Genomic DNA, 27,959 nt, shown 5'->3' with positions numbered 1-27,959 from the left:
TCGAAAATCTGAAGGGGTCACTTTCAATCGGACGTTTACTGTAATTGTCTTTGGGAAGTTCAAATAGTAAAGTTCGAGTGTGAATCGAATAGCAAACACTATTAGAAAATAATTTGAAATTTCGAATATTCGCACACCCCTAAAAAAAGCCACCAGGCCTGCACAGAACACACAGGAAAGTCTCAGCAAAAGCTGGAGGAGTGGCCTTTCTAGAGCCCGTTGTAAACCCTCTTGGGGAGACTACTCAAACCTCGATATAACGAATTATTGGTTAAAACGAAATAAACCGAAAAATAGTCCTGTCATTAGATACAGTGTTGTGACTGCATGTTTATAACAAATTTTCGGATATCACAAAGCGATTGTCGTGTCAGACGTGACTTTGTTACAATGAGGCTATAGTGTACCACAAGTGCACTTGCAAGGTGCCCACTACGCTATCAATCATAATTTTCCGAAGTAGGGAAGCGCCCACCATGTCATTATTCATCATTCCGCAGAGAAGCGAGGTACCCACTCCATGTCTGTAAGGTATTATATGCTCTTTGTTGTTGTTGATGCTGTGGATGAAGACAATGAAGAATTATGGTTGAGCCCTCTGTAATGGGTGGTAAGCTTTAAACCAGCCGCTATTTACGCATTTCGCATTGTGTGACACCTGTACGTTATTTTACTCTTCTACCACGCTATATTGCGTCTGTTAACATGATTCCTTGCCTGCATGACGCCTCTATACGGTCTTCTTGCAAAGGAGGTTCAAGCTCCGGCGTGGCTCTGTGGTAGAATACTCGACTGCCACGTAGAGAGCCTTGGTTCAAATCTGCTTGCTCCTAGATTTTTTTTTTTCCACCATGCGCGATGGCAGTTATGGACACTGGTGGCGGTAGCGGACAACTACGCCACCAATATCGGCTGTTGTTGTGATATCAAAACGGCCTTCGCTGTAAAAACCAGCAGGGGTCCCTTGTCACCTTGTCACTGCGTTTGTTTCATATCGGTGACTGTGCTCGCTTGAGATTCATGGCAAAAGCAGAGAGACTACACACAGGAAAGAATGGAAGTAGTTTTTTTTTTTTTTGTTTCTAGAAAGATTGGTCTGTCGACGCAACTTCGTCTTCAACGAAGCCTTAACCTTGCTTTCTGGAAACATCCTTATTTTACGTCTCTCTCAGTTTTGTGCTCCCCAATGCGACGTCTGAAACGGAGAAAGAAAAAAAAAACACAAAAGAATGTTACTTTCAGCAATCGCAACTGTTACTGTTTTACACTGACTGACACATCACCACACTGAAGAGAGTAGCTGTACACACGAAGAATTTGTAACGAGTGGGACAGCTTGCACGGCTATTGAACCACGCACAGCACTGAACTTTTAGTGAGCACCTAGTTAAAATTTAAGACAAAAAAAAATCTTCATGTTTTCAGAATACTTTCTTGTTATAACCCTATTTATTATGCAGCTCTAATCATTCAATGCAGCAAATGACGTGAAAGGAAAGCCTCTTGATCATTCAATGTCGACTTTCAATGTCAATCATTCAATGACAACTGTTTGCCTAAAATGCCTGATAGAGCACATAGCAACTTCATTAGCAACCCATCTTCATTCGTTTCGCATACCTTATACAGAATGAAGAGTTCTTTGATCTGCCTCTGTTACAACGTCAGTGTGACACCGGTATTGCACTAGTCGCATGGGCATCATCATTCCTGCTGATAACATTAGTGGCCATGCCTTGAAATAGCTACTGAGTCTATCCTTATTCTATTAACCTATGCTGCACTACCACCCCATAACAAAATTTGGCATTTGGTGGTACTATGTCATACTAGGCCACAAATGCAAAGTCCACTCCACTAGTGTTACACCACCACCTCAAGCCAACATTACTTGCCTATACCCCATACTAGTGTAACACCAGTGATACACCACCACACCCTACCAGAAGCATCAGTACAGTTAGCATCAGATGTTTAAGGAACGTGAGACACAAGAAAAAGCTGCATATTCCCACAGCTTTGGCAGGCAGCCTTGAATTCTGACTTGTTCTAAAAATGCATTAGCAATATGCACTGTGCAGTCCGGCCAAATAGTCACAAATTGCTGGGAAATTCAAGGTTTTCTCAGATCTAATGGTCTCTAAACTTCTGATGCTGACTCTACATACAGGCGCTACAGCACTGCTTAACTACCACCTGTCCCCCACATTAGTACTACGCTACAATCCCATGCCAGTGACATTAATACACATACTACTGATACCATACTACTCCCTGCCAGCTACCACATGTTGCCCACCAACTCTAGTGTTCCACTAGTGCTACACTATAGCTGCTGCTAACATTTGGCAATCATACTTTGGCACAGCTAAGTCTACCACCAGTGAAATACTACCACATGCTACCCAACAACTAGTGATCATACTCTGGCATAGGTAAGTCTACCACCAGTGAAACACAACTCTAGTGTCCATGCTAGTGTTCCATTAGTGCTACACTACAGCTGCTGCCAGCAACTAGTGTCATACTATGGCATACTTAAGTCTACCACCAGTGCAACAGTAACACTGCGTACCCGGTCTGAGCTACTGAGTCTGTGCTCGAGGTGGCCGATCTGCTGTTGAGAACGGAAGTGCAGAGCTTGTGTCTTGTCGATGAGTTGTTGGTAGGGAGACACAGCCTGCGTTCCCATAACTACATGGCCCTGCAAAGCGGAACAGAACAAAAACACACTGTTGCAGAGGCAGCACAGCAGTCAACATGTGTGCAAATGCTGAGAGTGACTAACACAAGTGCCTGAGTGCAACTAAATGTGTATTGCTGCATGATACCTACTCATGTCGTGCAACAATACTGAACCAAGTGTATCAGATATGTTGATACACTAAGGACAAACACAATTATTTCTGACTAATAAAGGAAGATAGAAATTCCATTAAATATCTGACGAAAGAATCTACTATTAAACCTAAACTGCTGTGCTCATATCTGCTCTCGTGTGTAACAGCTGCTATAAACAGAGCACACAACAGTTTCTGACTAAGGCCTCTTCCACATAGGAAACGGGAAACAGCGCAAACCACACGACAACAGGACAGAGACTGACCAAGCGCTGTAATCCGATCTTTGCCCTGTTTTCCTGTGGTTCACGCTGTTTCTCGTTTTCTGCAAACATGTGCCAACCGGTCCAAATAAGCACTCTATTCTTTCACATACACTCACACATGCACGCACTTAAGGCCCGAACACACGTACGCGTTGCAGCGCGTCAACGCGTGACTTTTTGACGCGGCGCCGCGCCCTCTCCCTATGGAGAAGGAGGGCGCGCAGCTTCGCATAGCCGCGCGCCCTCTCGCCCCATAGGTAGAAGGCGCGGCGCGCCATCAAAAAGTCACGCGTTGACGCGCTGCAACGCGTACGTGTGTTCGGGCCTTTACAAAAAGGTCATCTCAGTCTGGAAAAATTCACTGTACATTCCTTGTAGCCTTGTGCTACAAATGAGTGGTTGGAAATTTTCGATTTCATGACCTTTCCGCCGCCTTGCAGGATTCCACAGAACTTATTTGCACGCCCGCAGGCACCGCCAAGTACGCACCAGCTTCGAGTCGATCTTGGCGTCGAGGTGGGCGTTGCGGATCAGGTTGACGATCCATTTCTCAGCTGCCTCGGGTGTCATGTTGAGCTTCTCTGCCAACATGCTGTGTAAAAGAAGTAAAAAAAAAAACAGAAACACAGAGAAATTAGCACTTTTCGCAATGCAGTCAAATACAAGGCGAAACAGCGAGAAAAAGGAGGCCCAAGTGGCTCTCCTGGACCAGGCGCGGCGGGCTGCTGAGGCCAGTGGAGCCCTGGACTAGGGGCCCCACCCACCCGCTTCTCAAACCCCTCTTCTTTTTTAATAAACGTTTTTCAACCTCAACTAGAACTACAGGATCTAGAGAATTAGACAAATAACACTGCGACTCGGATATCCTACTGCAAGAAGTGGGCTCGCCATGCTTTTTCCAATTTTGAAGTGGTTTAAAAGGACAACTAAAGCGATACTAGTTTTAGTGAACATGGACTGTTACAATACTATTCCAGAAACGTAGTGCTTGCTTCGCGCTGAGAAAATGCTCAGCTTAAGAGAAAGCGCTTCAAGGGTCTGCCTACCCTTAGCACAATCCGAATTGCCCGCCACAAGCTAGGAGTGAAGGCTCAATCGCACCTGCGACTAGAACCGGTTGCGCAACCGTTTGCAATTGGCAATCAAAAAGTGACTCTATGCGACCGATGATCCCACCTACATGCAACCCATACCCACTGCCACACAGAATTCATATCTGCTTCCATTGCAATTGCCCCGTAAAATAAGCTGACGTCCTGTTCCTGCGCATCTGATTGGTTCAGAGATCTGCAGCTGCAGTCGCGTGACTGAAACATCAAGCAGGGAGCGAATGAGCCGAAGCAGTCGCTTTTGCGACTAACTTGGTCGCATGACCGGTGCGAGTCGCAGGTGTTAACAAGCCTTGAGACATTGCATATGACATCACTGCCCTTCGCTGATCAACGGTCAATGCTACAGTTTCTTGCATAAAACACATACATAAACATCACACCGATGCAGTGCTTTCTCTGGCTTGCAGTTGGAGTGAGTGAGATTCCAGAGCAACCAAGGCCAGCGCAACACTACGAAATAACAGACTAATGAAACGAGACTGCAGTGGCAGCACTGAGTCGTGCAAATACAAAACTTCTACGAGGGTAATAGTGCATATGTTTTAGAGCGTTGCTCTTAAGCATCAGTTCCTGTGTTGAGCTGTGTCACCATCGCCGTGGGTGGTGTAACCGATAGACAAGAAAAAATAATATGAGAAAAAAAAATACCCAGGATCGAATGTGATTTGAACATTGGCATTTATGGGGCTTGTGACGGTGCTGCGAAAGCGTCCAAATTTTCAAGCACGTCCAAAAAATCAGGCATCCGAAAAATCGGCAGTTCACTGTACTAGAATCCCTTATTTACATCAATTTCTCGATTACTAAAGCACTGTTGCCAACAGTATGAACACTTTAAATGTTCCCAGCCGGCTAAATTCTCTGCATTTCAATAAAGAGCTCTCTCTCTCTCTCTCTCTTAAATGTTCCCAGCCGTTAATCTACCACTGTAAACTAAACTGTTGTTTGCAATTAGTGTCCTTTTAGGGTGTGAATCTGAAGTGTCACTTCACTAATATAGTACTATATGTAAAAAACACACAGAAAGGTCACCACAAAAGTTTTGAAGAGCTATGGAGGCAGTGATGTTAGTACTGTTACTTTATAGAGTTACACTCCTCGAATTCTCAGGAAGACTCGTGAAAAAAACAAAACAAAAAAAAACTTGATAACTATGCACTGTTACCACGCTACCTGAACCACACATCAACACTAGCGCCACATTTCCCCACAGTGGAGTCAGCACAAAACTCCGTACACATCGAAAGACAGCTGTGGCCGTACTTTATAGAGATGCACTCATGGATGCGGCAGAAGGTCTCGAAGATGAATAACCGGGCGTTCTCGATGAAGTCGTCCTGACAGGCCACCAGGAAGAAGTCGTTGGACAGGACCACCTCGCACTCGCGCAGCTTTTGCTGGGCCCCGTCAAAGTCAAAGTTGACAAAAAGGCACTCCACGAACTCGGTGATGGGGTCGTGGTACGTGTACGACTCCTGCGCATCAATGTTGCCCCAAGAAGGAGTTGTTAACACAAGCGAGCGAACCAGGCGTTGCTGGACAGAAGTTTAGGAGGCATTTATGTGCCATGTTTGCCATCCCCTGGCTACTAGTCTCTTCTAGGTTCTTCTAGAAAGTCTAGGCCCTTCTAGTCTAGATCCTTCTAGTCTAGGCCTTTCTAGTCACCTTCAATGTGAGTTTCACTGAGGTGGCCTCGTTTAGAAAGGGCCTCGAGCCTACACAGCAATACCAGCAAACGTTAAATTGGTCTAGTAAATACCAGGAATCTAAACAGTCTTTGGTTCACAATTTTTTTTTTTCTATGACAGTACCACACTGCTGTGTTGACGCAACTTTGACCGTGGGCAACATGTTGTAACTCATATTGAACGCGACTGTACGGTGCTCACAGATTGAAACACAACGCCGTGTTGCATCATGCCGCTGCAAATCGGGCTGCTGAAGCTAATGTTGACTCTGATGCAAGTGTTCGAGTTAAATTTATGCCGATACGAGACGATCTGTAAAGGCTGGAAACGAAAGTATGTGCATTACTTAGCCCTAAATTTTCTATTTTCAATCCACCAGTACTCTACAGCAGATAGACGAGAGATGCACAAGGAGCTCCGTTAGTCCGTCATCTATCCACTGTCTTGTAAACACTTAACGATCAAGCAACAGCAAAACTTCTCAATCACACGTGCAGTGAGGCCGAGATAACGTAGCATTTTCTTGAAGCACTTTTTCATTGGCTGGAACACTGCTTTAGTTATGTTTTCATCAGGATGGGCTATTCATCAGCTGCTCGTGGCAAATCATGAAATAATTTGTGGGGTGATTTATCCGGCCCCACCTGAAACCAGAAAATACCGGCTCTGCTCAAATGTCAAGCTGCATTCCACACAGGAGGCTCTGTTGTTTTTTTTTCCCCAGATTCCTTATTCCCATTTTTCTTCTTTTTTATTTATTTAAGAATGAGATCAAGGCAGGAAAAGGTGTTTACAGCATGCACAACAAGAAAAAAAGAGCTCAATTACAAATGTACACAAAGTAACACAGAATGTCAGCTTGAACAACATTTTTCCGGTAAAAATCCTTTGCAGCACTTTCGCACGCACAGCCTACCAATGTCGTAACAATGCAACAATTACCTGCTGGATGACCTTCACGAGGTCACGAAGGGCATTGCGCTTCTGCTTGTTCGTTATTACAGCGCACGTCAGGTACCTCAGGATGTGTGGGCAGATGGTCTGTATCGTGTTCAGATACCTTGACAAGACGCAAAGAGAAGAACGTTATGTATAATTAAGATAGGTGCGACCATGCAGCACAAGATATAAGCTAAACTTAACGGCATTTTAAACATAACAAGTAGACTGTAGCTGTTACTGATTTCACACACCTCAGGGCCTTGCCTGAATAAACCTGTTCAAGACAGGCATTCCTTAGGTGTCCTATCACAAGCAGAAGACTTCCAAGCGTACAAGACCGACATTTGAAACAAGATTAATCTTTTAAGACAGGGAAATTGACAAATACCCATTTGTAGCACAAAGTCACAATGAAATCCACACAGATTTGTCGGAAAGAAAACTCCTTCGTTGCCAAAAGGTTCGTCCTGGGCTGGGCATCGAACCTGGGACCAACCCCTCTCAGGAGCTGTTGCGGTACCAAATTCACCTTTGCGCTGCCGATTGATAGCATCCTGGTTAGCTCAATAGGTAGAGCAACCGCATGGAAGGCGTTGGTGCCGGGTTTGATCCCCAGACCAAGAAGAATTTTTCGGCAATGAAAAAAGCTTTCTTTCTGAGAAATCCGTATGGATTTTCATGTGGCTTGGTGCTACAAACGGGCGGTTGTCCATTTCCCCTTCTGAACCCTTCAGTCACCTTGCAGGACCGCACAGAATCAATTTGCAGCATTTGGGATTAATCTTTTAATGAGACTGACACAGCATTAGTAAAAAATCAAGTGAAAGTACGAATCCACAAAATTCGAGAAGCTTCAGGAGGGTAAGTGACAAACTAGAGCTGCGAAGGCACTGTCAAAATTTCCTCTCATGCCTCCTTGGAGAGAACTTACTGTGGCTGCCCGAGGAAGAGCTCGATGATGAGGTCGCGGCCCTTGGCATGGTTGAAGAACACAAACAGGCTCCAGTGGATGAGCCAGGTGCGCTGCTGCAGCGAGTGCAGGGGCGACGAGAAGTTCTGCGCCAACGATAAGAAGGATACGAAAATTACGAGCCGCCTACTTCGCCCGCTTTGGTGGGCAAAGAAGCCCACTTTATCTACAGCATAAACCTTAAGCTGGCAGGAAGCTTTCTGAACCGAGCAAGAAAAACCAGGTCTGCGCACACAGCAGCACTGTCACAGCAGAAGCTGGAGGAGCAGTCTTTCTAGAGCCCGTTGTAAACTTTCTTGGGGCGACTAGTACAAGCACAGTTGCAAGGTGCCCACTACGCCATAAATCATCATAATTTTGCGAAGTAGGGAAGCACCCACTACGCCATTATTCATCATTCTGCGGAGAACCAAGCTACCCACTACGTGTCTGTAAGGCATTAAAGGGGTCAAGAAGCACCCCTTGGGCTTGTTGAAGAAACACATCCTGCGGAAAGCTGACACGGCTATGAACTGCTCAGCCAAATATTGCAGCCGTTCACGCCGCGTAAAGGCTGCAAGCGGAGCACAGAGCTGCTGTTTTCTCAGGCGCCCTCTTTTCAAACAGAGGCCGGTTCTCATTCTTGTCGGCGGGCAGAGCGCCTGCCGGTTGACGTCACGTATCTGCTTCTCCGCGTTGCTAAAGACATGGCATCCTCATTGGCTGACAGCCGACATAAATCGAGAGCAGCATTCAGATCAGATGCGCTTCTTGCCACAGGGTGCCGCCACTTGTCGGCACCGCACTCCTCAGTCTGCTAACTTTACACGGTAGCCACACTCGCGCACGCGAATCACAGCAGAAAAACGATCGCGTTTCCCGACACGCGCTGACGTAACTTCTTTCCCCCATGCCATCCCTAGGGCCCCTAACTTTATGCGGTGGAAAATTTGGAATTCTGCAATTCCAGATAGAGAAATCTGCAAAATTCCGCGGCAACCTTAAACATGCAAATTTTTGCGGCAATATTGAACAGACGCAAAGGAACACGTAACATTTATTCATTGCACACGTTCAGGCTCAAAACATGCCTGCAATAATTAAAATTGCAGGAAACTGTTGTGGGAGAGCATCAGGTGATACTTGGTGCTCTCTTCACTGAGAGAGTGACGCTTATGGGACACAATGTCACCATAACGGCTAAACGATCTCTCTGCATCAACAGAGTTGATTGGTATTGCCAGGTACTTCAGGGCAATTGACGAAAGGGTTGGGGTGAGTTGCTGCATCCCTGCCCAGAAAGCCAGGACATTGAAGTCAGCTCCTGGGTTTTCTTGTTTGGAAAGAAATGGAGCCAAGTCTCTGTCACTGGTCTTTAGTTCTTGGGCACTCTTCAGGTACACCTCCCATTCGGCAGCTAGAACTAGCGATTCGCCTGCAAGCTGAGGCACACCTGTCAACTCGGACCTTTTCTTCGAAAGGCACCCAACTTGCAGAGGGTCCAAGCACCTATCATCTTTGAAGAACTTCCAGGTGTCGGACTTCTCCAAGTACCTATATTAGTGCTTTGTTAGCCGCTTTGGTCATTGCAGCCGTCATCTTGTTACCAATCTGATGGGCCTCATCATGTGCGACATCTTCTCTCTTCAATTGTGCTGCAAAATCTTCCTTTGCAGCTGCTTCAAGGTAACCCCAAAGTGTAAATAAAGCATTGTACGCTTTGTGGCAGGCTACGCGCTGACCCTCTGCTGCTTTCAGCAAGCTTGAAACTTTTTTTCCAAATACTGCAATGCATCGCATGCTGTACTTAAGCTCAGTTGAGTGTTCACTAAGAAGTTTCAGAAGGGAATCAACGCACGCTGCTTCTCCATACTTCTGGTGGACTTGCTTAAGCAAGGTAGGATAGTGCTCAAAGTAGGCAGAATGCTGCTGAACAGCCTCAATCCATGAATTCCACCTGCTTTGCACAGGTGCTGGGGGTGCCTTGGCACATTGAACTCCACACTCTTCCAGATGTGATTTGTAGAAAGCTCTCTTTCTACTCGAGAGACGGAAGGCCTTCTTCATACAGGCGACAAACTTGTCCACTAAGGGAAAAGATGCCTGCAGTGTACTGCCAACAATGTTCACTGTATGGGCTACACAAGTAATGTGAACAGCACCCTCGCAAAGTGGCTTTATGCACTCCTTAAAGGACTTCACCATATAGCTAGCGTTATCGCTAACAAAGCCCGATACATCCTCAAATTCAACTCCGTACCTCGTCAGTGTTCTTGTCACAATGCGGCCTATCACGGACGAGTTCACTTCATCCACGAATTTCGCTTCCACGAGTACAGGTTGCAGCGAAGTACTCGCACTTCTGGCCGACTGAACGAACAGCACGTTCACAACCGATTTTGATCGGTCATCGGTCATTTCATCTGTAATCACTGAAACTGTGGTGCCTTGAAACATAGCTTTCAAATTTGCCTCGTGCTTCTCGAACAATTCTGGAAGTCGTCGGCGGAGCGCATCAGATCCAGGCACCGACCCGCCGTTCCGAACGTGTGTCTGTAGAAACGTTCTCAGTTTCCGGTTGTCCACCTTCTCAAGGGGAATATTCGCAGATATCAGTGCATCCAAGAATTTGAGAACAACGTCGTTCCTCGCTTCACCAGCCGTGATTGCGGATTCCAGCGTTTGCAGTCGACTTTGCTTTTTCGGCGTTCCTGAACCCCCAGCTCCGTCTTCTGATTGTTCTTCGCCACTTTTTCGCTTAGAGGAGTCCCTTGTTCCGGTATTCTTGCGATGACAGTTGCTCCCGATGTGCTCGTCAATAGTTGACTTGCGGCGATGGTCAACTGCTCTCGCGCAAGTCCGGCAAAAAAGCACACCTCCATCTTCGTAAAAGTCAGCGTGCTTGTATTCTCGAGCGCGTTCCTTGGCTGTCTTTTTGCTTAAATGAGATCCTGAAGGTGCCATCTCGATTCGCGCATCGATCTCAAACCAAAGCAAACGGGAACACGTGCACGTGGAGTCGCAAACAGCAAGTGCGTTGGATGGATAGGTTAATAATTTAATATCTGGGGTTTAACGTCCCATTGGATGGATAGGTGGCTACGGCCCTACGGCTACGTACGGCTACCGTTAAGCCTTGTGATTGGTGGCGGCCAGTGGCGGCTTCAATTTCTCTCGATAGTTAAAGACGATAGAGCAAATGAACCATTTTTCCATGACTTAATAAAATACACTAGCGCATTGATTTGCTCATATCTAACGCGAACTTTTTTTCTTTTTCGTAAAGAGAGTACAAAAATATTACCTCCGCGTTGCCATCGAGTACGTAACGAGCGTGGTTGCGAGTACGTCACACAGCCCGATAAGCTGAATTATTAGGAGAAAGTCGATCGGAACGCCGTTTCTCGGCAGAAAAAGCAACCACATATTAGCGATAATCTGCAGCAATTCTTGAGAAGCGCGGCGTCATTTTCAGTGGAGCAGCGGCGCTATGCTCAACTCGGCCAAGTGAAGGACGAAATTCGAGTCGAGGCTTGTTTGAGAATCCCGTCACCTTCTACTTTATCTGTCGTTTTAACGGCGTGTAGCAACACCTTTCAGAAGCTTTGGAGAAACAGTGTTCCTCGGTAGTTCACAGAAGCGGGGCCTGTAACGTTTTCTTTGTTGTTTTTTTGCATTTCCGCGAGAAAAAAACGTAAATTCAGTTATTTTTCGCGGAATCTACATTTTTTTTTTCACTTTTCCGCAAAAAAACGTCAATTCCGTGATTTTTCGCGGAATCGCGGAAAGCTAGGGGCCTTAGCCATCCCTCCCTGTGTAGCTTCCAGTGCGCTCGGTGGGACGAGAAAAGAGAGAAAGCGCTGAGAGCGTGCGCCAAACCCCGTAACTCCGCTCGTTCTTGACGGATTCGAGAAATTTTTGCGGCAATCAATTCGGGAGGCAGTAAACTCCGATAGTGAGGTCATTTATTAGATCATTACTTGGAAAAGTGGTTCATGACCCCTTCAACAGTGCTTTGTTGATGCTATGGCTGACGATGAAGAATTATGCCTGTACCCTTTGTAATGGGCAGGAGGCCTTAAACCACGCACTCGTTACGCAATTCACATTGTCTGTCACCTGGTGTTATTTTTACTCTTCTATCACGCAATAATACATCTGTTAATGTGTTAATCAGCCTTGTCAAGCTGCCTAAAAGCGCCTTTTTCTCTCACTCCTCATGATCTGTATTGCTCATGAAATAAACTGTCTGTCTGTCTGTCGATTCATCCATCCATCCTGTACATGACACCTGTATAGGGTGTTTTTGCGAAGGAGTTTTAAGCACCAGCATGGCTTTGTGGTACAATACTCGACTTCCACACAGAGTGCCTGTGTTCAAACATCGCTCAAACCCAGGTTTCTTTTTCTTTATTGTGCACCATAGCTCTTACGAACACCGATAGTGGCACACAACGACTGCAAAATCTCGAGCAAGCACCCCCCCCCCCTACAGCGATGGATAATCCGATAAGATTTGAAGGGGAGCGCTTGCTCGGTCCCGGATCAAAATTTAAGGTGGCGGCGAAAGAACCGCTATGAATAAAGAATGCACAGCCTGCTTCTAATGAAATGCTTTATTGAATGTGCATGCATTCACTGTTTTTATCCGCAATCGTCGGGCGAATAAGAACAGTGAATGAAACGGTGAAAATGGCAGGAGAAGGGGAGCGCATACCGTAAAAACCCGCATATAGCTCGGACCCGCATATAGTCCGGGGTGTAATTCGGGGATAGCAAACGTGAGAAAAAAAGTTTTCACCCGAATATAGTCCGAGCAAAATGGAAAAAATGCATTTATTGACATTTCATTAATCGTCGTCGTCGGACGCACTCTCTTCCGAAGCTCCCTTGTCGGAAATGTTCCCCCACAGCACATCATCCTCAGTGCCATCAAGCGCGTTCGAGATGGAGCACTTTTTGAAGGCGCGGCAAACGAGCGCCTCTGGAATGCAGGCCCAAGCCTCGACTATCCACGAGCAGAGCATCGCTGGCGAGGCCCGTTTCAGCCGTCCGGCAGGGGTCACTTCAGGTTCTCCGGACCTCATCCACTCCACGTACAGGCGCTTGACATGGTCCTTAAATGGCTTATTAAGGCACACATCAAGCGGCTGCAGCTGTGATGTCATCCCTCCCGGGATGACGACGAGCTCGGTGCGGGAGTCGCGCAGCAGTCGCTTTACGGAGTCGGCCAGGTGACACCGAAACGCGTCGAGCACAAGCATCGAAGGCAGCCCCAGCAGTGCTCCGGGCCGTCGACACCACACGGACTTTATCCAGTCAAGGACTAACGATTCGTCCATCCACCCCTTGTCCTGGCAGCGGACGACGACATTTTTCGGGAACTTCTCCCCCTTCGGCAGCGTCTTTCGTTTGAACACCGCGTAGGGTGGCAGCTTGCGACCGTCAGCCGTGCAGGATAACATTACAGTCACCCGCGTCTTTTCGTTTCCAGTCGACCGCACGATAACTTGCCTGGAGCCTTTTTGATGCGCCGTCAGCGCCCGTGTATCCAGGTAGACCGGCGTCTTATCCGCGTTGCCGATCTGGCCCAGCTGAAAGGGGACTGCCTTTCGCAACGCAATTATGTACCTTTGAAAAGCCACGAGGTGCTCTTCGTAGCTCTCTGGTAGCTTCTGGGAGATACGCCGACGTAGGGAGAACCCAGCGCGGCGCATGAAGCGAGACACCCAATGCTTGCTCGCTTTGAAATCCTCCGGCTGAATGCCTTTGTCTCGAGCGATCTCCCTTGCCTTCGCTTGTAGCAGCTCGATGTTGACAGCGAGATGTGCAGCTCGCTGCTCCCGCACAAAGTCTGTGAGTTCTCGTTCCACGTCAGGAAATGCTCCATTTTTTGGTCCGCGGAAACTTTTTCGCTGGCCGCTGCATGCAAAGAGGGCTTCCTTCTGCTTCCGCCAACCGCGAATACTCCGCTCGTTGACTCCGAACTGCCGCTCCGCGGCACAGTTGCCGATGGTTTCGGCAGCAGCGATAAATTTTCTTTTAAAAGCAGCAGAGTACTGCCTGCGCGGTCCTGACATAGTGTAAAATCACAGGAGCAAAATCGAGGCCGTCGTTTTCGGCACCAAGTTGAAGCAAAGGCCACTGACCGACTGACCGCTAACACTACCTAGCGCAGAAGCGCGCAGACACCTGATGATGATGATGATAGCACCGCGCTATGCCGAAACCGAAACTGAATTTGGGCCGAAAATTCTTGGGACCCGCATATAGTACGGGGCCGAAATTTCGCACCCTAAAATCTAGAAAAAAACCCCGGGCTATACGCGGGTTTTTACGGTATTTCAAATCTCCCGAAAAAGGGAGGAGGGCGCTTGCACAGGATTTTACGGTATATACCACGAAAATCAGTTGTTATGATCTCATAACAGCTTTTACTATAAAACTGCAAAGGCAAGGTTGCCATGGCTAACAATGCTATTCAACATATCTTCACGAGTTCAAGTGCGGCCTCGTAAAAGGAAAATGCGCAACGCGATAAATTTCTGGTTCACTTACGTTGTTGTCGATGTACTCTCGCAGCCGGCTCAAGTCGTCAAGGGCCACATCCCAGTTCTGCATGAGGATCTCAGAGGCCAGCTTACCCCACAGGTTGTTGAGGTAGTTTTTGTCATTCGGCGAAATCTGAAATGGCCAAGATTGCAACACACTGAGAGACAACACTGCTTTCGAGCCGGACAGGTCCTTATCGTTCACAGGGCGTAATGAAAGAAAGATGACGTGGACACTGATGTAAAAGCCACACTTTTCTGTATTTTTTCTTTGTGATTTCAAAAATCTGTGATCCCTACAAAGGGGCGAGCCATTTCTTTGCACAATATCATCATCATTATCAGCCTACCACCCATTCTAGAGGGCTCAGTCATAATTCACTTTCATCGTCAGCCACAGCATCAACAAAGTACGCTAGACTCTCAAGTCAAACTCAAGGGGACCTCAGGATTTTGTTTGAATTATCAGAAGTGCTCATAAACATGACTCAGGGCAACATGCCACCTAGTGTTGTGGTGTTTATTGTTTCCCAATGTCGCAGCAACATCAAAGATAGCTCTGCATGATTGCCAGTAAAGCTTTGAGACATAAGCGATCATACCAGTACTCCTTATTATACGATGCGCGCACATGAGTGTAAATAAGGGAGGAAATACGGTGCATCCTGCAAGAGCCTGTAGCCCCTTCCCATTCTTAGGACGCTTTCCCGCACGACACTAGTGCAATGCAGCGAAAGTGACTTTAAGAGACGTTCGGCACACGGTTAAACAAAACCAAGCCACCTCGTTTTTTAGGGGCGAAGCTCCTTAAGGCGGCACCCGTTCGTCCCTCGTAGTCATCGTAGTAGTCCGTAACAAGTCTTACGCTTTGACCTCCAAGGTGGTGCCGGTGGGAGATTTCTCCTGTGCGTTGTTGAACAATAAAAAATTCGCAGCGTGCGCGTTAACTAAAAGCCGAATTCTTCTGTCTCTCATTCCCCATTAGCAGCCATTGGCATGTTCCAGTAGGAAACGTTAGTAGAAGTAGAAGTGTAAGTGTTAGCTAAAAGCCGACTTCTTCTGTCTCTCATTCCCATTAGCAGCCACTGTTTACCTCAAAGGTAGTGCCTGGTGAGATTTCTCCTGTGCGTGATTAAACAATAAAAATTTTGTTCAAAACGCCGTTGATTGATGAAATAAACCAACGAAAGACGCCAGATGTTTTGTAAAAGCAGAACGAAAGAACGCCAGATGTTTTTCTTAAAGTGTAGTAGTAGTAGTTGTATGTAGCCACCTCTCCCGATCGTCAACGGGCGAGGTGGACCGGCAACGGCGCGAGGACCCTGCCGTACGTGAGTTAAATCACACTAAAAGACATACTTTGCGGGCGATACACTCTAGTGAGCTTTCAACTTTTCGTCTTAATGTACATGATAAAGAAATTATTTCTACGAAAAACGCAAGGCACACCTTGAGCAATATGTTTGGTTTTGGGACGCTAAATGGAACCATGAGGCGATGCGAAGCCGGAGCACTTGCACGATCGCGTTCCGTTGGCTTTCGTTGGGCATGCTACCGACCTCGCGTCGTGGAACGCGCGTCCTGTCTTCCCTCTAGCCTTGCCTTTAATTCGCACAGGGCAAGCGGGGAATGCGGTTGCTCTTGGCGCTCTTTCGCTCGGGAGCGGACTTCTTCCTTGCATTTCACCGATCACAAGTGATAATGAAGGGACCACGTAAACCAACAGTACAATAAAAGTTTGATGTTTAATATATACACGATGTTTCACACTCTTTATATTATGTACTGGGCGCATTTCACGGAAGAGTTTCACAGTTTACAGATGATTCCCTCCGTAGCTTCGCCCCACTCATCATCATTTACCCCGTGGATATGCTGTGATTTTTTTCCCTTTTTTTCTCTTCCTCAGTCACCATGCTATTGTTGGTGCGCATGTTTTGGCTGGTCTGGCTGTTTTGTTGGTAGGCGACCGGATTTATCTGCGACTGTTAGTGACATGACGCGAATGCTCAGCTAGAAGCAACAAAGGCAGCAGATATTTTCAGGCAAGGACAAGCAAGAAGTTTGAATTAAGTGGCTTTAAAATACATTAAAAACATAGTGGGAGAACCAAAAATTTAAGACTTGCTTGAATTAGCCAACAGTTTGAATTATCAGAGCTAGAATTATTGACAGACTACTGTACAAAGCTATGCATCTTGCCTCTGTATTGGGAAAAGAGTCAATACCGGACTGACCCATGGCCCCACTATTTCACTCTGGGATTGGCGATAATTTTTTTTTTTTTTTTTGGCCAAGGATGGACGCGTCTTTTCTAGGACCAAGTCGCCGAATGTTGCACACTGAAATGAACGCTCACCAGGAAACGATGGAGGTACAGGCATTCCCCGGCACCGGTGTAACCGCCCGTTTCATACTGATGCTTCGCATAGGCGTACAGGCTGTCAATCATTTCTGGATTGATCTGCAATCCGAAGAGCATGGTCAGCCTTAACATGCATTGTCGCAAAAAACAAAATAGCATACAGTATGTGGCAGTAGTGAGAGAGTGCAATTTCCTCAAGCTTGGGAGTCATTTACTCATGAACAATATTTTAAAACATTGTAACAAGCCTTCTCTATGTTTATAGTGCACCTAGGCAACGGGACACACATATACATACTTCGGTGTGCTATATGGTTGAACCCCTTTATAAGAGACACACACTGGGGAGCAGTTCTTGCCCTTTATACGAGCAGTTTGTTATAAGCAGGGTACCGTGTTCTCATTTTCTGATCGATCCCTATTTCGATGTAGCACACTAGTGTCTCTGATACCCAGTAGTCTGTTACATGAGTACCTCTTATAAAGGAGTTCAACTGTAAATGCTGAAATGGATTACCAACATGCCCAAGCTTATGCTCTTTCAAACGTCCTCCCTTACACAAGCTATAACCTGAAGCATTACACTGAACCAACTAGAGAGCAGCTCTGGTCATCGCAGAGTAAAAAACTACGGGGGCCCCCAAGCAATTCTTAGGATCTGTAAATGCGAGAGCATTTCCAAACATTCAGATCACGAATATTCAGTTTTCAAACAGCCACTCGCACATCCCCAAAGAATCCGCAATTCATGCGGGGTCACCGCGCAGCAAGCCAAATAGTGTTCTTGCATTGAAAACGTGGTAGACAACTCAATTATTGCATCGGGATTGAGTGAAGGCTATGTCACATTCGACGTCTCTGAAATTGTGCATACCAAATCAAGAAAATTCAGCTAGGAGGTTAATCCTCAAATTAAAGCAATTATGCTAAAGAATAAGAACAATGTTGTGCAACACATTCGTTTATACGCACAAAATGCACCCGGTTTATCTTGGTTACAGAACTGGGTTATGCGAAGTAGCAAGCTAAGGAATGTTTTCAACTGAGACAAATCGTGTTCTGCCAGAAATTGCCTCTTTACATTCTACAAAGTAAGGGAAGTAGGCGGAAGACCCCCTTCATGTATTTCACGGATTGAAGCGAGACAATTTTTTAGCATCACGAGTACTATGAGCACTTGCTCGCGATAAGCGCGTCATATCGCTGAAATCTGGGTGCTAAAGGTAGTGCAGGTTCTGATGCAAGTGTCTGAGTCAAAATTATGCCGATATGACACGAACTGTACACGCTGGCAATGAACTTATGTACATTACTTAGCCCTAATATTTTGTGTTTCAATCCATGAGTACTGTAGATATATACATACAAACTTAAGGTTTTCGGGAATGGGAAGCCGGAGGAGGGCTTACGCCCATGGTACACAGATACATTTTTGTTTTGCGACTTCTCAAGTATGAAAAATAAAAGAATGATGCCACTTAATATGTCAACACAAATGCAGGACAACGGGGTGCGTGATCGCGGACACGAGGCTTTACTTACTTGGTTAGAGTTCTGCATCAAGTAGTCCATGACTTGCCGACTGTCCCTGATGGAAAAATGAGAATGGCATCACTGTCAAAGCGATTCAGTGGACATCAACTATTAGCACAAAAAATGGACCCCCCTTCATCAATTCCCTTTTTTTCCTTGCTCGTTTCCTAACAAGGATCTATAATACGACGGGTTTGATACCTTTAGGTGTAGCATACAAACCTTTATCTTGAATGGTCAATGACCCGCTTCTACAAACAAAAAATTAAGAACACATACTATGCAGCACTATTCAGCAAGATGAAATGTTCCACATTCGTCACCGTCACAACTGGCACACACCAACACTCTCCTCGGGATACACATACATAAATACCCAAGAAAGTCGACAAGAGTTAACACCACCATCATAACACAATGGTAGGTAGTGTGTTGTGTGTATTATGATGAGGTTGTGGGTTTGGTTCCAAACTTGAAGCAAGTTCTCTGCGTCCACCAGTTGGGTTGGCCTACATCTGTCACTTACTGCATTAAGAATATGTATGCTTTCATTGGCTGCATTATGCTTTGACTTCATATGTGTCGTATTTTAAAAGGGTACTGAAACGAAAATGTTCAGTTCCTTTTTTTGCGTCAAATGAAAGCTCAAGCCCTCAAGAGCCTAGAAAATGTACTGGGAAGCGCGAGCACACCATTAAGAAGTAATTACAGTACGTTTTTAAAAACTAGTTTCGGTTCCTTCTGTACGCTGACGTCACAACACGGTATGAGCTTCTCCTCACGTGCCTGACGGCACGTTTTGGTGCCTGATGTCATCAAAACTAGCCGTACTGGTGTGTGAAGTCACTATAATTGACACTGTAGCCTGAAGGCAATCTAGTGTTGATGTCAGTAGGTGCACCATGCAGAAATCGACTTTATTGCCAAAATAAAATATCTTACCAACATTTACTGAGCTTCACACTTGCACAGAACTGTCTCTGTATTGAGGAGATTTGTACGGCACAGTGAACTCACCTTCGAAATTCGTGTCAGTAGCCCTTTTAAGAAAAATGGGTCCCTCAAGCAATATCTCTTCTTCTCATGTAACGTTAACTTATTGCTTTTCACTGCGTGAACTTACCGGCAACTCTGGATGTACTTGCACACTTCGTCGTTCTGGCAGGCTTCGATCAGAGCAAGCGTTTCACTTTTCAAGACCACGAGCATTTGCACGACCTCGCCTCGTCGCTGGATCATATCTGGAAAAATTTTTGCCACACAACTCACTCATTGACCTGTGACTTTATTAAAGACAATGTTGCCATTGTATCAGAAAACGGCCCATATTAGCCATCATTCAGGTAACACTGGCCCGCGCTAGCCAACGCTAGCCATTACTAGCAACCACAGCACTAGCCAATGCTAGCAACCACAGTACTGTGCCTGAATTCGTAACAAAATCGGACATAACTCGTCACAATATGAGGGTTGAAGAGGCCCCGAATTTCGCGAAGAGTACACTACAAATAATTACGTTAAATTACAAAGCCAAAAGGCTTATTTTACCGATATGTGCAACGTTAAGTGCAAGGCAGGAAAAGAACGAATAGACGCGTTACCTTGTGGTACTTCGGCGTCCGGGTAGCACATCTTGTAAACGTCGATGTTGAAGTCGACCATCTTGGTGTTTTGTAACAGATCCAGCTTGGCTTTGAGGAGGTCATCTTCGTTGTAGATCTAGAACAGGGAGTCATTAGAAAAGCAATTAGATCAAGTCGCGATCACGCAATATGGGAGGGAGTGAACCGGGTTTGGGAAGTTTTAGTGTCATCGTCTACGAATCGGACAGCTTGTAACTTTCATAACAGCTATTTCCGGAAAAAAATTGTTTCCATGGGAAAGGCAACACTACAAGCGGCACTTCCATACGAACGCATCTTCAATATCGACAAAGCCACGTTGTTTTGACACTTTTTCAAAGATGACCCAGAACATGGTTAGGCATGACAACTGGTCAACACGCGGAAAGACGGTAATCGGACACTATCGGACAGCCAAACTTGGCTCGCGCATGCCGAAGGTGCTTTAGGAACACTTACACTCTTGTTCTGAAGGAATTCCAGCAGCGGAAATACCATATGCCGGTCGATGTATTGGCCGACCGTGCAAGTCAAGTCCCACTCCGCCATTTTGACTGTGAAAGAAGACTTTGTTGCTAGACGATGCTGGCGGCCACGGCAAAACTCCACCAACTCCACCGCCAATCGTCAAATGTCTAAAAAAAATATGGCGGCCGTGACGTTTCTTTGCCGTCATGGCCTCCGAGATTGCACGTTGGCAGGTTTTTCCGCTTTTCCGCTGGTGCGCAATCTTGGAGGCCATAATGCCGTTAGAGACTCAGAGTTTCTGTTCTAACTGGAGATCAGTGTTCTAACCAAGGAGGTTAAAAATTAAACCTCCTTGGTTCTAACTAATACCTAGAGGAAAGCGTGGCGGTTTGTTAATGATCGTATTTGTTTTTCAAAGTTGCTGGATTACGAGTTTATTTTTCTCTAGAGAGCGCTGTCGTCGAGGAGCCAGTAATGGCGCGAGTTTCAACATGCTTGAAAATGCGGTTTTGGTCCAACTTGTTTATTGCGTTCAAACTTTTGTTCCTTGGAGGATATTTGCCTATGGTACTTCACGACGTGCTTCAGAGGAGGACGGTTGTTGCTCTGTTCTTGTTGCTCCGCTTTTGTTGCTCTGCGGTTGTTGCTCTGCTTTTGCGGGCTGCAAAAGCCGAGTATTTTATTGTATTTTCGTTTGTTTGTTTTTTCACTTCACTGTGCAACTGCGCATGTACTCTACCCGCAGCGGATATGTCGCTAATCATATTGGTATGGCTCCCGTACGTTGCCCAAGCATGGTGTGGGCGTAGGGTAACGCAATCGTCCGCTGCTTCCTTGATGCAAAGTGTGTCCCTTAAATTATTATGCGAGTGATTCTCTCTAAAAAGGTTTACGTAATCAAATAAAATTTGTTTCGAAGACCGTTTAATGTCCCAACGTATTTGCTCAGCAGAAATGGAGGGGATGTACTCCTTCCAAATACGCTGGCCTTTCTTAATAAGAGGAGAATATAAGTCAACTATAAAAGCACTCGCAATAGAAAGAAAGAAAGAAAGAAAGAAAGAAAGAAAGAAAGAAAGAAGAGAAGAAAGAAAGAAAAAGAAAGAAGAAAGAAAGAAAGAGAAAGAAGAAAGAAAGAAAGAAAGAAAGAAAGAAAGAAAGAAAGAAAGAAAGAAAGAAAGAAAGAAAGCCGATAGGCCCTAGGTCATTGCAAGCCTACGCAATGTCGGGATTAGAGTTGATGTGCGGAATATCCGAAATTTTCTAATAACGAAGTGGTACAGCCCAAAACAGTTACGGAAGAAAGTTGCGGCACTTCTTTTGCGGACTTAATTTCTAATGTCACGCTAGTACGTGAGCTTTTCCAAGTTTGCGTTAATGTTTACGTGATACAATAGCATATACGTTTCGCAGCTGGCTTATCAAGAGCAAAGAATGCAAACGGGTTGAGAAGTTACCGGCCCAGTCTCTCAGGCTGACTCCGCCTGTGTAAACTCATTGACCTCTCATCCAACCAGCGATCGAACATTTTGTTACTATGCTAACAGCTTCGTTTGTGCCTGCACATGGTGATGCTGAGACAGATTATCGGCAGCGGTTATGCGATGCATCAAGGATGGTGGCTGCGTTAGTTCGCCGTCACTCTCGGTTACCCAGAAGGAATTTCTGTTTTTTTCCGTGTGACGCTTACTTGGCCGGCGACTCTGTTGTCTTCGGGTGTTTGTCTAGCACCTGTTGTGCATCGTTGTTGAAGGTTGCTCTGTGTTTTTGGTCGTCTTATTTTGTTGTTGCTTTTCCGGTGCGCAGGTGTTTGTGATTTATATAAGCACGGTGTTGTTTAATTAAACGAACAGTTGTCAATACCACTTCGTGTTGTCTCTTTATGTGTATACCGTGTGGTTTTTTGCGGTTACTAATCGCGAATCACCAAAACTGGCATCCAACTACCAATCTTCTAAACTCCAGAATCTAAACAAGAAGCTCAGTTCGCTTCACCGTGAATGCTCGCAACTCTGGCTTGAAGTTGTCGCTCTGTACCCACCTACGCTTCAACGTGCAGGTCACGCCTCACGGGGCTTGACCCTAAAGGTTCGTGTAGCTTTCGCAGTATGCCCCGAATGAACAACCACGCATCGCGTCGGATGTTAGGTATACGCGATAAAAGCAGAAATCCTGCTTTACGCAGTTTCCACAGTGTCGACTCGCTTCCCATGCACCCGGTGCCTTTCATGCCGGTAGGCTGTTTCCGTGCTGCGGCCTGGCGCTGTCGTCGAAGAAAGCGGGAGGGAGGGCCGGCGCGCTCGCATCGGCCACTCCCGCCGGGAAGAAGACGCCTCGTGAGCACGTGGTGCTTTGCATACTTTGGAAGAAGCGCGTCAGAGTTCTAAAGGATACGCACCTGGGCGTTTAGAAAAGCGACCGGGATGTGTGCGGTCTCGCATTTCACGCTGCGGCGTGTCGCGTTTCACGGCTGCTGGCCTAGTTCGTATCGCTCGCACGTGTACTGTATGTTTCCCATTCACATTTAATCATAACCTGAGCGGCGTGGTGCCCCGGATGCGGATACACGATGCGGGTACACGGATGGGCATATTGGCTACGCTCACGAGCAATAGAGAATTACGTACACGAAACACTCACGTTACAATCTATAATGAAGCGAATCCTTAGTGAAGCTGTTGATTATGTGCGGCGTAACTAAATACGGTGTCGTATAACATGTGCACACACAGAACATGTATGTGCATGCTCATGGTTTAAAATGTGAAATCATTTTTTTTTTTTTTTTTTAGTGTAACGACTGGTATGCGCATTTGCTCGAGATCGCTACGAATCTGGTGGCGTTAAAGGTAATGTTGGCTCTGATATGCAAGTTTTCGATTACGCCCATATGACACGAACCAGGGGCGTAGCCAGAAACATTTTTTTCGGGAAGGGAGGGCGGGGCTTAAGCGTACTTTATGTGCGTTTATATGTGCGTGTATATATACCCAGCTTCAGAGTAATAGACTGGATTGATTGGCGGAACATGGGATAGGTTTTAGTACACCCTAGTTTTAGTCCTGCAGTGTGCGCAGTCATGCTGATGATGATTATATATACCCATGCAAAATCGAAAAACTTCGAGAGGAGGAGGGGTAGGTTGACTTGAACCCCTCCCCGCCGCCCTGGTTACGCCAATGACGCGAACTGAAGATGGTAGAAACGAAAGTATGCGCATTAATTGCTTAGCGAGTACCGTACAGCCGTCAGCACGCTTAACACGAATGTTCCGCAGAGTGACATGGTCTGGTTTGACTGATACCAACCGCGAAGTGTTAGGCGCTGTTGCCGAGATAATACCTCGGTATGCTTGGGTAGCATGTCGGCATGTGTGCTGGTAACATCTCGGCAACAGAACCCAAAGCTACGCGGCGCTGGCGTCAATCAAAACAGTTTCAGGCCACGCTTTGGAGCGTTCGTGCTAAGCATGCTGACGGCTGTACACACTTCCCACTCATGCAGGCACACAAGCGCACACACTAAGCGCTATTGATGCCAATCCGGAACCGCAAGGCCCAGCGAATAAGCCACTGCGCGGCAACGCATTCGACAGGACTGCATGCGGCGAATCGCAGTTTGCAAGAACAAAGGCTCGAATGTTCTCCGTCCATCGCTGGTAGAGCCGCGATGATTGAGGAACAAAGCGAGGGTCACCGAATGTCACGGCGGTCTGCGGGTGACAGTGCGACTGCATACGACAGCGAAGAGCAGCGGCGTCCCCGAAAGCCATGACGTCCTCGAGCGAGTACACGTCGTCGAAGACACGCGGCTCCCTTCGGGGACGTCGTTGAACCCTCTGATTGGTTTCCGATTGCGCACGTCAACGCGCACGCCGCGCCGCGGGTGCCACCTGGTGACGAACAATGGCGCTCGCCGCTGGCATTCGTCGTGCGCGAAGCGCAACGGCTTTGTCTTTTGGTGTAAACAAACGACAAACGTTGTTCTTTTTTTTCTTTCTTTTTTCTAGAATACTAACCTGTCGCGTCTCATTCTGTGTCGACACCCGCACACGGTGTGCCGCTGCCGAATCTGAGTTTGCTTATTGATAGCCGGAAGTGAAGTTATAAGGCCTAAGTTCGATTTGGTCATGCCTTGCTGGCTCTAGTGCGATTACGTTGATGTTTTGATATGTTAAGGAACTAATTGTACTTGTGCTCATCCCGAGGCATCAACAAACAAGTGTTGCCCTTTCTTATTTTTTGCAATCAGTCTAGTTCGGATGCTCGGGATTCGAGTTCGGAGTTCGGAGTTCGGATGCTCGGGATTTAAGGCGCGTTAAGGGGGCTGTCGCGTTAGCGGCTCCGCCTTACTCAGCATACTTTAACCACTTTGAGGGGGGGGGGGGGGGGAGGGGAGACTGCCCCTTTCCTCCCCTAGGGCTCCCCTTCCATGGTGCCCTGCCCGCTCGTGTAATTGAATACGCCAATTGAAATCAGTAAATCTATTCGTCTCTCTGCACATGCCAAGTGGCGAAGCGTGCGTAATTTTCTACAGATATAAAAAAAAATTACCCATGTTCAACCCGGTATGAAATCTGCCGAAACAGCGGAGCTGCGGTTCTCCTGTGTTTCCCTTGTGATTTTTCTGTGATTTTCTTTGATTTTCTCTAATGTGTTGTGATTTTGTGTTGGTATCTGTGATTACGTTATCTGTAGAGTAGGGAATGGAAGTGTGGCCACAACCACCGCTATTCACGCTCGAGCCACCTTTCCCCGTTTCAGTGTGCGGCTAGCGCTACATATATATAGAGGAATAGTTGGCTTCCACCTTGGATAGCGACCGGGATGTTTATATAACTATCGTTATTTTTTCACCTCATAATATCATATTATTTTGTAGTGAGCTGATGTCGTGATCATATTGTCTTCAAGTCCATGAGCATGGAAAAAAACTTGGAGCCCGCTTGAGCTTCGCCTTCAGGAGTAGAACGCGATAGCGTAATCAGGCCCCGTGCGCATCGCCTTCTCAATTGCTAGCTCTTTAACGCTATCGCGTTAATACTTGTATGGGCTATGCAGTGATATGTATATGGATGACCACCTTGTACGTTTGGGACTCTGCTAATTTGCTCTCACAGACGCTCTTCGTTCATTTGCGAGCTTATATATGCGTGTATAATGATTTTAATTAATTCTTTCGTTCCTATGCTTTAGTTCCTATGCTTTCCTTCGTTATTTGCTGGTTGCGTATTGAGTTCATGATATTGGAATAGCCGGCTATAACTAAGCCTAACTTCTCACGTTCTTACGTCATAATAAAAAAATACACAGTCAATGCGCATGCGTTCGTGTTAGGGGTGTGCAAATATTCGAAAGTTTCGAATATTCGTCGAATATTACATTCGAAATATTCGTATTCGATTCGAAAATGGTGTATTCGAAACGTTTCGAATATTCGAAAAATTCGAATATGCGATTCGACTATCATGCATAAAATAACTCGTCTTCCACATTTCTGCTGCGTTCGTATCGCTAAAAACGTTGCCGAGAGGAGCGATAAACATCGTAAGTACACGGAGGCACGATATCTGCCAGCGACGAGCGTCCCAATACGTATGATTTATTGCTGGTGCATCTCCGACGTGCAGCGCTGTTGGCGATCATGTAACCGTACATTTTCAATATTATGCGGCCGTAACGTGCCGCACTATACACTCGTTCACTATGCGGGCCCACAATTCTGAAGAAAGACAGTGACCCATGTGACTGGTGGCGGACTGTAGGCACCTTCAGATACCCCAGTCTGGCAAAGCTTTGCCCAATGTACCTCCCTATACCAGCCACTTCTGTTCCAAGCGAGCGTGTCTTTTCAGTGGGGGGGGGGGGGTCTCTCTGTTAGAAGGGAGCAACGTTTATAGAACCAGGAAGGGAGCGCCTGCTGCCTGATCATGTGGAGCAACTCATATTTCTCCATGATAACATCTAGTGATTACTTTCATTGTGGCGTGATATTTGATTGTGTTGTGATGTGCATTGTGCTAGCCTGGACATTGTGTTCTGGAGATAGCAGTGTATGTTGTGTTGCCAGTCAGGCTGTTAATGTTTTTTTTTTTTTTTCAAATAGCTACATGTTAAATAAAATATTCTTATTGTGGAGGCATTTTTCCTTTGATATTCGATATTCGATTCGATATTCGAAAAATTTGATATTCGCACACCCCTAGTTCGTGTGTTTCCGCCACCTGCAATTTTTGTGACACCGGTGCAATGTTTTGCAAGATCAAAATCCGCATCGCCTTTAGCGACCGGATTTGCACCAACATGGAGTCCTCATTCTTAAATAATTGCACAGATCAAGTGTCCCACTTACACCGTCCATGTCGCGTTAGTTGTACGTGAAACCCGTATACATTATAGTAACATGCATACTCCGGCCATGACACAGAGTAGTTAGTACTATACATACGTGCAGAGTTAAGGAAATCAGGCCAGACCTGGCTAGCAGAGTAATGACATGCGGCTTCATGTTTTAGTATAATCATCGCAATGCTAAAGAAGAAAGCACACAAAGAAAAAACGAGAGCGGATGTTGAAGATAAATTTTCGCATGTTAGGCGCAGTGTTTAGAACACATGACACAATTGTTTGACAAGCCTTAGCCCCTCTCGCCTCGCATGTGCGATTTCAATGCACGTGTACGTTTCGTTTCGTGGCTTTCTTTTATGTGATATTTCTCTTGAGCTTATTTCGAAAGAGCAGCTGAGCGAGCAGAATGAAGCTGTCAAATAGTCTGGGAGGTTTTTATTTTTTTTTTACACATAACCATTATTTAAAACTCGGAGAAGAGCGCGTCCGTGTTTCCCCCTCTTTTTTTAATTGAATTCATTTTGCAACTAGGTTGCGAGGATGACCAGCCAATAAAAGCCCCAATATAACCTTTTCATAATCCTCAAGTGCGCTTTCTTGTGCTGCATATTTACCCAACTAATGGCGGCACCTGTCTCCCTTCAAGTGGAATTATGCGTGTTTATATCGAGGGAGCTGAGCCCACGTTTTCCGCATCATAGCGCAATAAAACTGCGCTTGAACACGCTGTTTCCAGTAAGTGACTAGCCACCATTAGTAGGGCTAGCTGCATCGCAGGAAAGCTAGCTTTACAATTATGAAAAGGGTCTTGAGGTGAAAAGAGAGAGAAGAGGGAGAAAGGAAAGACAGGGAGGTTAACCAGAAGCAGTCTCCGGTTTGCTACCCTGCACGTGGGATGGGAAAGGGGATGTAAAAGAATGAGAGAGAGAAGAGTTGTGACGACAGCACGCGACAAAAAATACACAAAACAAAACAAAAACAAAACGAAGTCATAACCGCAGTCTAAGTAACTGCAGCAGCACCATTTTCTTCCAGCAGTCACAGTTTGACATTGAGTCCGGTTGCGTGGAGAAACCGCAACAACGCCCTCAAGCGGCTCGCGCTGAGACCGGGTAGGCCAGGGCCCTAGGATTTTGTTCTCCGTGAGAGGGCGGTTGTCCAGCTGAAACTGGTCACGCGCATACACAGGCAGGTATACATGGCGGACAGACAAGTCACTGTAACACATCCTGGATATAGTAGACACAAGCAGTTTATGGCAAAAAAATAATAATAC

The 27,959-nt window shown here is 46.2% G+C and overlaps 2 protein-coding genes and 1 pseudogene across 3 annotated transcripts in view; all 3 read right to left on the bottom strand.

Annotated features, from left to right (window-relative positions):
- LOC119407278 (uncharacterized) overlaps positions 1 to 27,959 on the bottom strand; it is a 310,646-nt gene that overhangs the window by 258,870 nt on the left and 23,817 nt on the right. The gene's annotated exons all lie outside the window — the stretch shown is intronic.
- Positions 1,050 to 20,473, bottom strand: LOC119407280 (eukaryotic translation initiation factor 3 subunit E-B). The gene is made up of 12 exons (XM_037674174.2): positions 20,328 to 20,473; positions 19,848 to 19,965; positions 19,370 to 19,487; positions 18,256 to 18,301; positions 16,708 to 16,812; positions 14,356 to 14,481; positions 7,780 to 7,904; positions 6,849 to 6,966; positions 5,482 to 5,693; positions 3,596 to 3,698; positions 2,576 to 2,704; positions 1,050 to 1,195 (listed from the first exon to the last, which is right to left on the bottom strand). Exons 1-12 carry the CDS (start codon positions 20,415 to 20,417, stop codon positions 1,169 to 1,171), a joined length of 1,317 nt encoding a protein of 438 aa, XP_037530102.1. The 5' UTR covers positions 20,418 to 20,473; the 3' UTR covers positions 1,050 to 1,168.
- On the bottom strand, positions 8,727 to 10,517 carry LOC119407279 (uncharacterized; annotated as a pseudogene).

The sequence above is a fragment of the Rhipicephalus sanguineus genome, chromosome 10 (genome assembly GCF_013339695.2).
Source record: "Rhipicephalus sanguineus isolate Rsan-2018 chromosome 10, BIME_Rsan_1.4, whole genome shotgun sequence".
In the NCBI taxonomy this organism is placed as follows: Eukaryota; Metazoa; Arthropoda; class Arachnida; order Ixodida; family Ixodidae; genus Rhipicephalus; species Rhipicephalus sanguineus.
Note: the sequence above shows the minus strand (reverse complement) of the source record. Positions and strands in the feature narration are given on the sequence as shown.

Coding starts and splice junctions, on each gene's coding strand:
- LOC119407280 (XM_037674174.2), bottom strand. CDS start 20,417: ATGGCGGAGTGGGACTTGACTTGCACGGTCGGCCAATACATCGACCGG. Junction 19,966..20,327: donor AATTCCTTCAGAACAAGAGT/GTAAGTGTTCCT, acceptor TCCCTGTTCTAG/ATCTACAACGAAGATGACCT. Junction 16,813..18,255: donor TGATGCAGAACTCTAACCAA/GTAAGTAAAGCC, acceptor TTCGGATTGCAG/ATCAATCCAGAAATGATTGA.